Below are 15,102 nucleotides of genomic sequence, written 5' to 3'. Positions count from 1 at the left end.
AATCCACGCATCCTTTATTTTTTCTGAAACCACACTGCTCTTCCCCAATCTGATGCTCTGTAAATGCTCTTCCCCAATCTGATGCTCTGTACATGCCTTCACCCTCTCAATCAGTCACCCTCTCAGTCAGTACTCTCCCGTACAACTTACCAGGTATATCCCCTTTGCCTTTGTACAGTGGCATTATACATGCATTCTGCCAATCCTCAGGCACTGCACCTTGATCCATACATATATTGAATATCCTTACCAACCAGTCAACAACACAATCACCCTCTTTATTTATAAATTCAAGTGCAATACTTTTCAATCCCATCGCTGTCATCATCTGCAAGCCTTTCACCACCTTTTCTCTTTTCACCAAACCACTCTCCATGACCCTCTCACTTCACTTACCACACCGACCGTAACACCCTAGATCTGCCACTCTGTCATCATACACATTCGCTAATCCTTCAAATACTCACTCCATCTCCGCACTTCGTCACCACCTGTTATTATTTATCCTTTTGCCCCTTCACTAGTGTTCCCATTTGTTGTCTTGTCTTTTGCACATTATTTACCTCCCTGAATATCTTTTTACTCTCCCTAAAGTTTAATACTTTCTCACTCAACACTCATTTGCCTTCTTTTCCAACCCCTGCACCTACCTCTTGACCTCTTACCACTCTCTGTTATATATCTCCCAATCATTTGCTCTCCTTTCCTGTAAGTGCTAGCCAAATGCCTCTTTTCTCATTCACTAGCAACCTTACTTCTTAATCCCGATGCACACAACCTTTTCTAATCTGCATACCTCTCACCTTTTGCATGCTACATGCCATCACTGTTTCCCTGAATACCTCCCATTCCTCATCCACTCCCCTCACTTCATATGCTAGCACCTTTTGCCATTGTGCACTCAGTCACTGCTGATATTTCTTCACATAAGTCTCCTTTCCAAGCTCACTTACCACTCACTCTCTTCTCCCTGAGATTGTTTCCTCTTTTTCGAAAACCTCTACAAATCTTCATCTTTCCCTTCACAAGATACCCACCAGTTGCCCATCTCAGTACACTTACATCCAAAGTCTCTCTTTTACATTCCTACATAATTTGATGATGCTCATTGACCATCTCTCTTACTCACATTCGTATGATTGTGTATATCTTTCTTTTTTAAACCAGGTATTCCCCAATCACCAGTTTTTTTTTTTCAGCACACAACTTCACAAGCTCTTCACCATTTCCTTACATATCACTGAATACCCCATGTGAACCATTTATACCCTCAACTGCAACATTCCTTACCTTTGCAGTTGAATTACTCATTGCTAATACCTGGTCTCATGCACCAAAACTGCTGACACAATAATCTGTCAGCTGCTCCCAAAAAGTAAGCACAAATAATCATCTGTCTCTTGCTATCCACTTTCATTTTTACTCGTATCATTCTAGAATTTACTTCCTTACACTCTATTACACATTCCCATAACTCCTGATTCAGTAGCAGTGCTACCCCTTCCTTGGCTCTTGCCCTTTCACCAGTCCCTGATTTTACATCTAAGATATTTTTGAACCATTCTTCCTCTGCACCCTTGAGCTCTGTTTTGTTCAGAGCTAGAACATCCAGGTTTCTTTCGTCAAGCATACAGTTATCTCCCATTTGTAAGCTTTTAGGTATTTTCAGGGTTATTAATCGTTGTTACGATCAGCAAATTTTTCTGTGGCATTGAAGCATATCAAAAGTTCATCAAAAAACTTGGTGCATTCTTGCCATTTGTGCAAAGTGAGATTCATGCAGTGACCTGACATTCAATTTTTTTATGGCTAGTGAAATCTTTGAGTAATTTGTGATCATCTGGGATTTTGAGGGAACACTTTTTAGTATCCAGGAAGCTTACAATTTCTCATTAAGAAACCATCTCTTCCAGATGTAATAGACTTGTTGTAATGTCTTGGTCTGCCTGTTTGTTAGAGGCCGTTAGTTTCAGAAGGTGACCTGCAGCTTTGGCCCTTTGGAAAAGATTAATGAAAAATGTCCTTGACATTCCACTAACATGTTTATTTATGATACATTACTCTAGATTTCAAGGGCTGATCTGATGTTTTAAGTGTTATCACCATTAGGGCAGATGGACCATAATGTGCTAAAGGTGAATACAAGGTATTATTTTTCCTACACTTTTCCTCTTGCTAAGAAGTTTTTTCTGACCCTGCTTCATGTTGGCCTGATCTTATAGCTTGCAGAGTGAACTTAAACTGAAGAGATATACAAATTTTCCTGGTTTGTGTTTCTCATTGTTTATACCCCCCTCTCTTTTGGAAGATCTTCCACTAAACCAACAGAGATCACCATCTGGTTAAGGTCTTTGTTTTGGAAATCGTAAGGCAGATTTCCTGATGGCCAGGGAGTTATATTATTGTTGCAGAACCGAGGTTGTTGAGTGTTCAATGGACAGACATAGACCAAACCAAGATCATTATTGCTGAGTAAGTGGCCAGTAAGGGGTAAGAGACATTTACTGTATTGTAAAGATGTTTAGGTTGAGAGGCTTCTCACAAAAGCTCAGAGATACTTCTCATGGCTTGTGGGATACAGCCCCAGAAAGAAAGATTTTCTTACTTGAGGATTTATATTTTTGGCATTTTAGATATTTTATGATGAAAAATAATTAAAAGATGAAAGAATTTATAGGCATCTGAAAATACATAATGAACCAGCACTTCAGGTTGTCAAGTTGCTCTTCTCTGACCCATGTAGCTGTCTTTTCTCTCTGCCTCCCATACATTGACTGCTGGCATTTTGTCCACAAATGCACAATCTCTCCTTGTCATACTTAACTCTTAACTCACACAACTCATTCTTCCCAAGTTTTGATATCCTTGCAGTGAACACTATGCACTAGCCCTGCCTTTTGACAAAAGGGTAGGAGCATTAGATGGAAGTAATAATTAGGGACATTAGGTGGTAACATTAGGTAGATTAAGTAGGTGGGAACATTAGGTGGGAGCATTAGCTGGATTTAGTAGGTAGGAGCATTTGGTAGAAGTAGTAGGTTAGAACATTAGGTAGACACAATAGGTAGAAGTAGTTGGTAGGAACATTAGTTAAGGGGCCTCTGGAAAGACAAAGCCAGGATTGCCCTCTTGCCAGTTACCTATTGAGAGTGAGGCACTAAAGGCTAAGACTTTGCAATGGAGTTCATCAGTTATGGAGACTTTTGCTGTGGCCTCCTCCTTGAGGGAGTTCCTGGAGGGAATGGTCATCAGATGTTATTTTTTTATTTATTTTGCTTTGTCGCTGTCTCCCGCGTTTGCGAGGTAGCGCAAGGAAACAGACGAAAGAAATGGCCCAACCCACCCCCATACACATGTATATACACACACGTCCACACACGCAAATATACATACCTATGCATCTCAATGTACACATATATATACACACACAGACACATACATATATACCCATGCACACAGATCACACTGTCTGCCTTTATTCATTCTCATCACCACCTCGCCACACATGGAATACCATCCCCCTCCCCCCTCATGTGTGCGGGGTAGCGCTAGGAAAAGACAACAAAGGCCTCATTCGTTCACACTCAGTCTCTAGCTGTCATGCAATAATGCCCGAAACCACAGCTCCCTTTCCACATCCAGGCCCCACACAGCTTTCCATGGTTTACCCCAGACGCTTCACATGCCCTGATTCAATCCACTGACAGCACGTCAACCCCGGTATACCACATCGATCCAATTCACTCTATTCCTTGCCTGCCTTTCACCCTTCTGCATGTTCAGGCCCCGATCACTCAAAATCTTTTTCACTCCATCTTTCTACCTCCAATTTGGTCTCCCACTTCTCCTCGTTCCCTCCACCTCCGACACATATATCCTCTTGGTCAATCTTTCCTCACTCATTCTCTCCATGTGCCCAAACCATTTCAAAACACCCTCTTCTGCTCTCTCAACCACGCTCTTTTTATTTCCACACATCTCTCTTACCCTTACATTACTTACTCGATCAAACCACCTCACACCACACATTGTCCTCAAACATCTCATTTCCAGCACATCCACCCTCCTGCGCACAACTCTATCCATAGCCCACGCCTCGCAACCGCACAACATTGTTGGAACCACTATTCCTTCAAACATACCCATCAGATGTATAGATAGGTAAATAATTCAGGAATTTCTAAATAGTTGGGATTTTATAGTAACTTGACACTTTATTAGATTTATGCCATTATTGCTCAATTTTTTTTTTTATTTCTTGAGAAAAATTCAGTCCCAGTTCCAGTGTAGAATGTTTGTCATTTTCCATTTCAGGCCCAAAGTCCCAATTGAATAGAATTGTAATATTACAGTAATAACTTCAAGAATCTTAGAGAATCTTTCTTAGGTATGATAGCACTATACACTCTTTGGATGTTGTAGTACTGTATCTCAAGAACATTCATTTAGTGCAGAAATGAAGCTCTTTATACAGGAAAACATGATGCAATTGCTTGAACCCATGCATTATCTCTTAGTTTTTTTTTTTTATTATACTTTGTCGCTGTCTCCCGCATTTGCGAGGTAGCGCAAGGAAACAGACGAAAGAAATGGCCCAACCCCCCCCCATACACATGTATATACATACGTCCACACACGCAAATATACATACCTACACAGCTTTCCATGGTTTACCCCAGACGCTTCACATGCCCTGATTCAATCCACTGACAGCACGTCAACCCCGATATACCACATCGCTCCAATTCACTCTATTCCTTGCCCTCCTTTCACCCTCCTGCATGTTCAGGCCCCGATCACACAAAATCTTTTTCACTCCATCTTTCCACCTCCAATTTGGTCTCCCTCTTCTCCTCGTTCCCTCCACCTCCGACACATATATCCTCTTGGTCAATCTTTCCTCACTCATTCTCTCCATGTGCCCAAACCACTTCAAAACACCCTCTTCTGCTCTCTCAAGCACGCTCTTTTTATTTCCACACATCTCTCTCACCCTTACGTTACTCACTCGATCAAACCACCTCACACCACACATTGTCCTCAAACATCTCATTTCCAGCACATCCATCCTCCTGCGCACAACTCTATCCATAGCCCACGCCTCGCAACCATACAACATTGTTGGAACCACTATTCCTTCAAACATACCCATTTTTGCTTTCCGAGATAATGTTCTCGACTTCCACAATTTAATAAAAAAGCATTAATTTTTTGCCCTGGCCCCATACCCCAAAAAGGTAAAAAGAAGACTGACCCACAATAGTTTTTGGGGCAAGGAATTGGAACTTTAGTAAAACTGTATTATACGTGATTATAAAAATTTTTCTTTTTGGTCATCTGTAAGCCAGTATACTATAGCTGTATTGCATAGCAGAATTTCTGAAACTCATGTGATTAATTCTGTCATCACTAACCATATGTCAGAACATGTATCTAAAACAGTATATCCCTTTGTTAAATTTATCACCATGTGTGACAGTCATAGTAACGGAGTAATGATCTTAATTCCACAGCAAGCCCTGCAAATCTTGGAGTGTGCTCTGCCGCCAACAGAACAGCCACAATCTCATTTGGGGATCTTTAAGAATGCTGTTGACCTTACCACCCAGCTAGAGAACTGCCTTTCCCATTTGTTAGCAAACAAACGTTAGTGTTGATTATCTGTTTTAGCTCTTTATCTTGTATTCCAGTATATTATTATTATGTTTATTCATATTTTCTCCCATGCTTGTTTACCATTTCCCACATTAGATAAGTAATGCCAAGAATAGACAATGAAAAGCTTCATTTGATTACATCTATTCTTCAGCTGTCATGTGTAATGCACCAAAATCAAAGCTCCCTATTCACAACCAAGCCTCACAGACGTTTCTGTGGTTCCCATCAGCTTCATATCCCCTTGTTCGGTCCACTGACAGCACATCAATCCCTCTATACCTCATCTCTCCAGTTCACTCTCCTGTGCACGTCTTTGTGCACATCTTTCCGTCTTCTGCATGTTTAGGACCCAAGCACTGAAATATTTTTCAGTCCATCTTTCCATCTCTAGTTTGGTCTCCCCTATCTCCTTTTCTTTCCACTTCTGATACATATATCCTCTTTGTCAACCTCTCATTTTTCTCCTTTATGTTCAAACCATTTCAGCATGCCATCTTCAGTTCTCTCAACCATACTCTTCATATTACCACACATCTCCCTCTCTTTCTCTACCTAAAAGTGATCAAAAAGTGGAAATCCTCAAATTACCCAAATCTAAGTTGTCATGACTAGGCTCAGAATTGGACATACTCATCTCACCCATAGCTACTTCAAGTCAAGTGGTTAAGAAAGACATGTTCCTTAGTGTCACATCTGTCAATCTGATTTGACAATAAAACCCATTTTAGTGGAATGAGTTCTTTTTAATCAAGAGCAGAAATTCATTACATGGCAGGTCCATGAATGAATTGCTTGGCATTGACTGTCATATTGACAGGTTAATGGAAATTTTTAAGCAAATTAATTTTTATAGATTTTCACGATTTCTATTTATTTATATGTGGAGAAAATGAATGGAGAAAGATTGACAAAGAGGATATATGTGTCGGAGATGGAGGGAAGAAGGAAAAGCGGGAGACCAAATTGGAAGTGGAAGGATGGAGCAAAAAAGATTTTGAGCGATCAGGGGTGAACATACAGGAGGGTGAAAGGCATGCAAGGAATAGAGTGAATTGGAACAAGGTGGTATACAGGGGTCGACGTGCTGTCAATGGACCCATGTGAAGCATCTGGGGTAAACCATGGAAATGTCTGTGGGGCTTGGATGTGGAAAGGGAGCTGTGGTTTCCATGACAACTAGAGACTGAGTGTGAACGAATGTGGCCTTTTTTGTCTTCCTGGCACTACCTTGCTGGAAGGGCGGGAGAGCTATTTCATGTGTGGCAGGGTGGCGACGGGAATGGATGAAGGCAGCAAGTATGAATATATACATATGTATACATGTATATGTCTGTGTATGTATATGGATCTGGAGAAGGCATTTGATAGAGTTGATAGAGATGCTCTGTGGAAGGTATTAAGAGTATATGGTGTGGGTGGCAAGTTGCTAGAAGCAGTGAAAAGTTTTTATCGAGGATAAAAGGCATGTGTACAAGTAGGAGAGGAAAGTGATTGGTTGTCAGTGAATGTCGGTTTGCGGCAAGGGTGTGTGATGTTTCCATGGTTGTTTAATTTGTTTATGGATGGGTTTGTTAGGGAGGTGAATGCAAGAGTTTTGGAGAAAGGGGCAAGTATGCAGTCTGTTGTGGATAAGAGGGCTTGAGAAGTGAGTAAGTTGCTGTTCACTGATGATTCAGCACTGGTGGCTGATTTGTGTGAGAAACTGCAGAAGCTGGTGACTGAGTTTGGTAAAGTGTGTGAAAAAAGAAAGCTGAGAGTAAATGAGAATAAGAGCAAGGTTATTAGGTACAGTAGAGTTGAGGGTCAAGTCAATTGGGAGGTAAGTTTGAATGGAGAAAAACTGGAGGAAGTGAAGTGTTTTAGATATCTGTGAGTGGATTTGGCAGTGGAAGGAACCATGGAAAAAGAAGTGAATCATAGGGTGGGGGAGGGGTCGAAAATTCTGGGAGCATTGAAGAATGGGTGGCAGTCGAGAACATTATCTCGGAAAGCAAAAATGGGTATGTTTGAAGGAATAGTGGTTCCAACAATGTTATATGGTTGGGAGACATGGGCTATGGGTAGAGTTGTGCAGAGGAGGGTGGATGTGTTGGAAATGAGATGTTTGAGGACAATATGTGGTGTGAGGTGGTAATAAAAAGAGTGTGGTTGAGAGAGCAGAAGAGGGTGTTTTGAAATGGTTTGGTCACATGGAGAGAATGAGTGAGGAAAGATTGACCAAGAGGATATATGTGTCAGAGGTGGAGGGAACGAGAAGTGGGAGACCAAATTGGAGGTGGAAAGATGGAGTGAAAAAGATTTTGTGTGATCGGGGCCTGAACATGCAGGAGGGTGAAAGAAGTGCAAGGAATAGAGTGAATTGGAACGATATGGTATACCGGGGTTGAAGTGCTGTCAGTGGATTGAACCAGGGCATGTGAAGCATCTGGGGTAAACCATGGAAAGTTGTGTGGGGCCTGGATGTGGAAAGGGAGCTGTGGTTTCGGTGCATTATTACATGACAGCTAGAGACTGAGTGTGAACGAATGTGGCCTTTGTTGTCTTTTCCTAGCACTACCTCGCACACATTTGGGGGAAGGGGATTGTTATTTCATGTGTGGTGGGGTGGCGACGTGAATGAATAAAGGCAGACAGTATGAATTATGTACATGTATATATATGTATATGTCTGTGTGTGTATATATATATGTATACGTTGAGATGTATAGGTATGTATATTGTGTGTGTGGACGTGTATGTATATACATGTGTATGTGGGTGGGTTTAGCCATTCTTTCGTCTGTTTCCTTGTGCAACCTCGCTAATGTGGGAGACAGTGACAAAGCAAAATAAATAAAATAAATGTGTATGTCTGTGTATGTATATATTATCCCTGGGGATAGGGGATTAAGAATACTTCCCACGTATTCCCTGCGTGTTGTAGAAGGCGACTAAAAGGGGAGGGAGCAGGGGGCTGGAAATCCTCCCCTCTTTTTTTTTAATTTTCCAAAAGAAGGAACAGAGAGGGCCAGGTGAGGATATTCCAAAAAAGGCCCAGTCCTCTGTTCCTAACGCTACCTCGCTAACGTGGGAAATGGCGAATAGTTTAAAAGAAAAAAGAAATGTGTATATATATATGTATACGTTGAAATGTATAGATACGTATATGTGCGTGTGTGGACGTGTATGTATATGCATGTGTATATGGGTGGGTTGTGCCATTCTTTTATCTGTTTCCTTGCACTTCCTCGCTAATGCGGCAGGCAGTGACAAAGTATAATAAAGAAATAAATGAATACATATGTGTGGGTATATGTATATGTATGTGTAAATGTATATGTTTATATGTGTGAATTGGAATTATGTAGGTTAATAGGGTTAACTTAGTGTTAATGGACTGAACCAGGGCATGTGAAGCGTCTGGGGTAAACCAGGGAGCTGTGGTTTTGGTGCATTACACATGGCAGCTAGAGACTGAGTGTGAACGAATATGGCTTTTTTATCTGTTTTCCTGGTGGTACCACGCTGAAGCAGGGGGTAGCGATGCTATTTCTTGTGTGGCACAGTAAAGAGAGGAATGGATAAAGGCAAGCAAGTATGAATATATGCATGTGTATATATGTATATATCTGTGTATGTGTATGTATATGTTGAAATGTATATGTATGTATATGACTGTGTATGGGCGTTTATGTATGGAAGAATGTATGGAAGGTGAGAACGTTATCTCGGAGAGCAAAAATGGGTATGTTTGAAGGAATAGTGATTCCAACAATGTTATGTGGTTGCGAGGCATGGGCTTAAGATAGGGTTGTGTGGAGGAGGGTGGATGTGTTGGAAATGAAATGTTTGAGGACAATATGTGGTGTGAGGTGGTTTGATTAAGTAATGAAAGGGTAAGAGAGATATGTGGTAATAAAAAGAGTGTGGTTGAGAGAGCAGAAGAGGTTGTGTTGAAATGGTTTGGACACATGGAAAGAATGAGCGAGGAATGATTGACAAAGAGGATATATTTGTCAGAGGTGGAGGGAACGAGGAGAATTGAGAGGCCAAATTTAATGTGGAAGGATGGAGTGAGAAAGATTTTGAGTGATCAGGGCCTGAACATACAGGAGGGTGAGAGGCGTGCAAGTAATAAAGTGAATTGGAATGATGTGGTATACTGGGGTTGACGTGCTGTCAGTGGACTGAAGTAGGGCATGTGAAGCATCTGGGGTAAACAAACCATGGAAAGTTTTGTGGGCCCTGGATGTGGAAAGGGAGCTGTGGTTTTGGTGCATTACACATGACAGCTAGAGACTTAGTGTGATTTTCCTGGCACTACCTTGCTGGAGTAGGGGGAATGGTATTTCATGTGTGGCAGGGTGGTGACGGGAATGGATGAAGGCAGCAAATATGAATATGTACATGTATATATGTATATGTCTGTGTATGTATATGTATGTGTATGTTGATTTGTATAAGTATGTATATGTGCATGTGTGGGCGTTTATGTATGTATATGTGTATGTGGATGGGTTGGGCCATTCCTCGTCTGTTTCATTGCACTAACTCACTAATGCAGGAGACGGCAGTTAAGTATAGTAGATAAATAGTATGTGTGTATATGAATGGATGGGCTATTCTTTGTCTTTTTCTTGGCGTTTCCTCACTGATGCAGGAAACAGCAGTTAAGTATAGTAGACAGATATATATACACACAGTGTGGTTTCAGAAGTGATAGAGGATGTGTGGTTTAGGTGTTTGCTATTAAGAATGTATCTGAAAAATACTTAGAAAAAACAGATGGATTTGTGTGTAGCATTTATGGATCTGGAGAAGGCTTATGATAGGGTTGACAGAGATGCTTTGTGGAAGGGTTTAAGAGTATATGGTGTGGGAGTTAAGTTGCTAGAAGCAGTGATAAGTTTATGCCAAGGATGTAAGGCAGGAAGAGAGAAGAATGATTGGTTTCCAGTGAATGTCGGTTTGCGGCAGGGGTGTGTGATGTCCCCATAGTTGTTTAATTTGTTTATGGACAGGGTGGTAAGGGAGATAAATTGAAGAGTTTTGGAGAGATGGGGTGAATATGCAGTCTGTTGTGGATGAGAGGGCCTGGGAAGTGAGTCAGTTGTTGTTCGCTGATGATACAGCTCTAGTGGCTTATTTGTGAGAAACTGCAGGAGTTGGTGACTGAGTTTGAAAATTGTGTGAAAGGAGAAGGTTGAGAGTAATTGTGAGTAAGAGAAAGGTTATTAGGTTCAGTAGGGTTGAGGGACAAGTTTATTGAGATGTAAGTTTGAATGGAGAAAAACTGGAGGAAGTGAAGTGTTTTAGATATCTGGAAGTGGACTTAGCAGAAGATGGAACCATGGAAGAGGAAGTGAGTCACAGGGTTGGGGGAGGGGGCAAAAGTTCTGGGAGCAATGAAAAATGTGTGGAAGGAGAGAACGTTATCTCAGAGAGCAAAAATGGGTATGTTTGAAGGAATAGTAGTTCCAACAGTGTTATCTGGTTGCGAGGCATGAGTTTTAGATAGGGTTGTACAGAGAAGGGTGGATGTGTTGGAAATGAACTGTTTTTGGACAATATGTGGTGTGAGGTAGTTTGATCAACTAAGTAAGGAAAGGGTAAGAGAGATGTGTGGAAATAAATATAATTTGGTTGAGAGAGCAGAAGAGGGTGTGTTGAAATGGTTTGGACATATGGAGAAAATGAGCAAGGAACAATTGCCAAAGAGTATATATGTGTCAGACGTGGAGGGCACAAGAAGTGGGAGACCAAATTGGAGGTGGAAGGATGAAGTGAAAAAGATTTTGAGCGATTGGGGCCTGAATATACAGGAGGGTGAAAGTCATGCAAGGAATAGAGTGAATTGGAGCTTTATGTTATACTGGGGTTGATGTGCTGTCAATGGACTGAACCAGGGCATGTGAAGCATCTGGGGTAAACCATGGAAAGGTCTGTGGGGCCTGGATGTGGAAAGGGAGCTGTGGTTTCGGTGCATTATTACATGACAGCTAGAGACTGAGTGTGAACGAATGTGGCCTTTGTTGTCTTTTCCTAGCACTACCTCGCACACATTTGGGGGAAGGGGATTGTTATTTCATGTGTGGTGGGGTGGCGACGTGAATGAATAAAGGCAGACAGTATGAATTATGTACATGTATATATATGTATATGTCTGTGTGTGTATATATATATGTATACGTTGAGATGTATAGGTATGTATATTGTGTGTGTGGACGTGTATGTATATACATGTGTATGTGGGTGGGTTTAGCCATTCTTTCGTCTGTTTCCTTGTGCAACCTCGCTAATGTGGGAGACAGTGACAAAGCAAAATAAATAAAATAAATGTGTATGTCTGTGTATGTATATATTATCCCTGGGGATAGGGGATTAAGAATACTTCCCACGTATTCCCTGCGTGTTGTAGAAGGCGACTAAAAGGGGAGGGAGCAGGGGGCTGGAAATCCTCCCCTCTTTTTTTTTAATTTTCCAAAAGAAGGAACAGAGAGGGCCAGGTGAGGATATTCCAAAAAAGGCCCAGTCCTCTGTTCCTAACGCTACCTCGCTAACGTGGGAAATGGCGAATAGTTTAAAAGAAAAAAGAAATGTGTATATATATATGTATACGTTGAAATGTATAGATACGTATATGTGCGTGTGTGGACGTGTATGTATATGCATGTGTATATGGGTGGGTTGTGCCATTCTTTTATCTGTTTCCTTGCACTTCCTCGCTAATGCGGCAGGCAGTGACAAAGTATAATAAAGAAATAAATGAATACATATGTGTGGGTATATGTATATGTATGTGTAAATGTATATGTTTATATGTGTGAATTGGAATTATGTAGGTTAATAGGGTTAACTTAGTGTTAATGGACTGAACCAGGGCATGTGAAGCGTCTGGGGTAAACCAGGGAGCTGTGGTTTTGGTGCATTACACATGGCAGCTAGAGACTGAGTGTGAACGAATATGGCTTTTTTATCTGTTTTCCTGGTGGTACCACGCTGAAGCAGGGGGTAGCGATGCTATTTCTTGTGTGGCACAGTAAAGAGAGGAATGGATAAAGGCAAGCAAGTATGAATATATGCATGTGTATATATGTATATATCTGTGTATGTGTATGTATATGTTGAAATGTATATGTATGTATATGACTGTGTATGGGCGTTTATGTATGGAAGAATGTATGGAAGGTGAGAACGTTATCTCGGAGAGCAAAAATGGGTATGTTTGAAGGAATAGTGATTCCAACAATGTTATGTGGTTGCGAGGCATGGGCTTAAGATAGGGTTGTGTGGAGGAGGGTGGATGTGTTGAAATGAAATGTTTGAGGACAATATGTGGTGTGAGGTGGTTTGATTAAGTAATGAAAGGGTAAGAGAGATATGTGGTAATAAAAAGAGTGTGGTTGAGAGAGCAGAAGAGGTTGTGTTGAAATGGTTTGGACACATGGAAAGAATGAGCGAGGAATGATTGACAAAGAGGATATATTTGTCAGAGGTGGAGGGAACGAGGAGAATTGAGAGGCCAAATTTAATGTGGAAGGATGGAGTGAGAAAGATTTTGAGTGATCAGGGCCTGAACATACAGGAGGGTGAGAGGCGTGCAAGTAATAAAGTGAATTGGAATGATGTGGTATACTGGGGTTGACGTGCTGTCAGTGGACTGAAGTAGGGCATGTGAAGCATCTGGGGTAAACAAACCATGGAAAGTTTTGTGGGCCCTGGATGTGGAAAGGGAGCTGTGGTTTTGGTGCATTACACATGACAGCTAGAGACTTAGTGTGATTTTCCTGGCACTACCTTGCTGGAGTAGGGGGAATGGTATTTCATGTGTGGCAGGGTGGTGACGGGAATGGATGAAGGCAGCAAATATGAATATGTACATGTATATATGTATATGTCTGTGTATGTATATGTATGTGTATGTTGATTTGTATAAGTATGTATATGTGCATGTGTGGGCGTTTATGTATGTATATGTGTATGTGGATGGGTTGGGCCATTCCTCGTCTGTTTCATTGCACTAACTCACTAATGCAGGAGACGGCAGTTAAGTATAGTAGATAAATAGTATGTGTGTATATGAATGGATGGGCTATTCTTTGTCTTTTTCTTGGCGTTTCCTCACTGATGCAGGAAACAGCAGTTAAGTATAGTAGACAGATATATATACACACAGTGTGGTTTCAGAAGTGATAGAGGATGTGTGGTTTAGGTGTTTGCTATTAAGAATGTATCTGAAAAATACTTAGAAAAAACAGATGGATTTGTGTGTAGCATTTATGGATCTGGAGAAGGCTTATGATAGGGTTGACAGAGATGCTTTGTGGAAGGGTTTAAGAGTATATGGTGTGGGAGTTAAGTTGCTAGAAGCAGTGATAAGTTTATGCCAAGGATGTAAGGCATGTGTACAGGCAGGAAGAGAGAAGAATGATTGGTTTCCAGTGAATGTCGGTTTGCGGCAGGGGTGTGTGATGTCCCCATAGTTGTTTAATTTGTTTATGGACAGGGTGGTAAGGGAGATAAATTGAAGAGTTTTGGAGAGATGGGGTGAATATGCAGTCTGTTGTGGATGAGAGGGCCTGGGAAGTGAGTCAGTTGTTGTTCGCTGATGATACAGCTCTAGTGGCTTATTTGTGAGAAACTGCAGGAGTTGGTGACTGAGTTTGGGAGAATTGTGTGAAAGGAGAAGGTTGAGAGTAATTGTGAGTAAGAGAAAGGTTATTAGGTTCAGTAGGGTTGAGGGACAAGTTTATTGAGATGTAAGTTTGAATGGAGAAAAGCTGGAGGAAGTGAAGTGTTTTAGATATCTGGAAGTGGACTTAGCAGAGGATGGAACCATGGAAGAGGAAGTGAGTCACAGGGTTGGGGGAGGGGGCAAAAGTTCTGGGAGCAATGAAAAATGTGTGGAAGGAGAGAACGTTATCTCAGAGAGCAAAAATGGGTATGTTTGAAGGAATAGTAGTTCCAACAATGTTATCTGGTTGCGAGGCATGAGTTTTAGATAGGGTTGTACAGAGAAGGGTGGATGTGTTGGAAATGAACTGTTTTTGGACAATATGTGGTGTGAGGTAGTTTGATCAACTAAGTAAGGAAAGGGTAAGAGAGATGTGTGGAAATAAATATAATTTGGTTGAGAGAGCAGAAGAGGGTGTGTTGAAATGGTTTGGACATATGGAGAAAATGAGCAAGGAACAATTGCCAAAGAGTATATATGTGTCAGACGTGGAGGGCACAAGAAGTGGGAGACCAAATTGGAGGTGGAAGGATGAAGTGAAAAAGATTTTGAGCGATTGGGGCCTGAATATACAGGAGGGTGAAAGTCATGCAAGGAATAGAGTGAATTGGAGCTTTATGTTATACTGGGGTTGATGTGCTGTCAATGGACTGAACCAGGGCATGTGAAGCATCTGGGGTAAACCATGGAAAGGTCTGTGGGGCCTGGATGTGGATAGGGAGCTGTGTGAA

The 15,102-nt window shown here is 41.4% G+C and overlaps 1 protein-coding gene across 2 annotated transcripts in view; it reads left to right on the top strand.

The window, feature by feature from the left end:
• LOC139757122 (uncharacterized) overlaps positions 1-15,102 on the top strand; it is a 157,664-nt gene that overhangs the window by 35,587 nt on the left and 106,975 nt on the right. Inside the window, exon 3 of one of the 2 annotated variants that reach the window (XM_071677219.1) lies at positions 5,514-5,646. The exons of the other annotated variant lie outside the window; for it this stretch is intronic. Coding sequence (XP_071533320.1) covers positions 5,514-5,646 — 133 coding nt within the window. The remainder of the gene's footprint in view (positions 1-5,513; positions 5,647-15,102) is intronic. 2 annotated transcript variants of the gene reach the window in all.

This window comes from Panulirus ornatus, chromosome 24 (assembly GCF_036320965.1).
Source record: "Panulirus ornatus isolate Po-2019 chromosome 24, ASM3632096v1, whole genome shotgun sequence".
Taxonomy (NCBI): Eukaryota; Metazoa; Arthropoda; class Malacostraca; order Decapoda; family Palinuridae; genus Panulirus; species Panulirus ornatus.
This window is presented reverse-complemented; position numbering and strand designations above follow the sequence as displayed.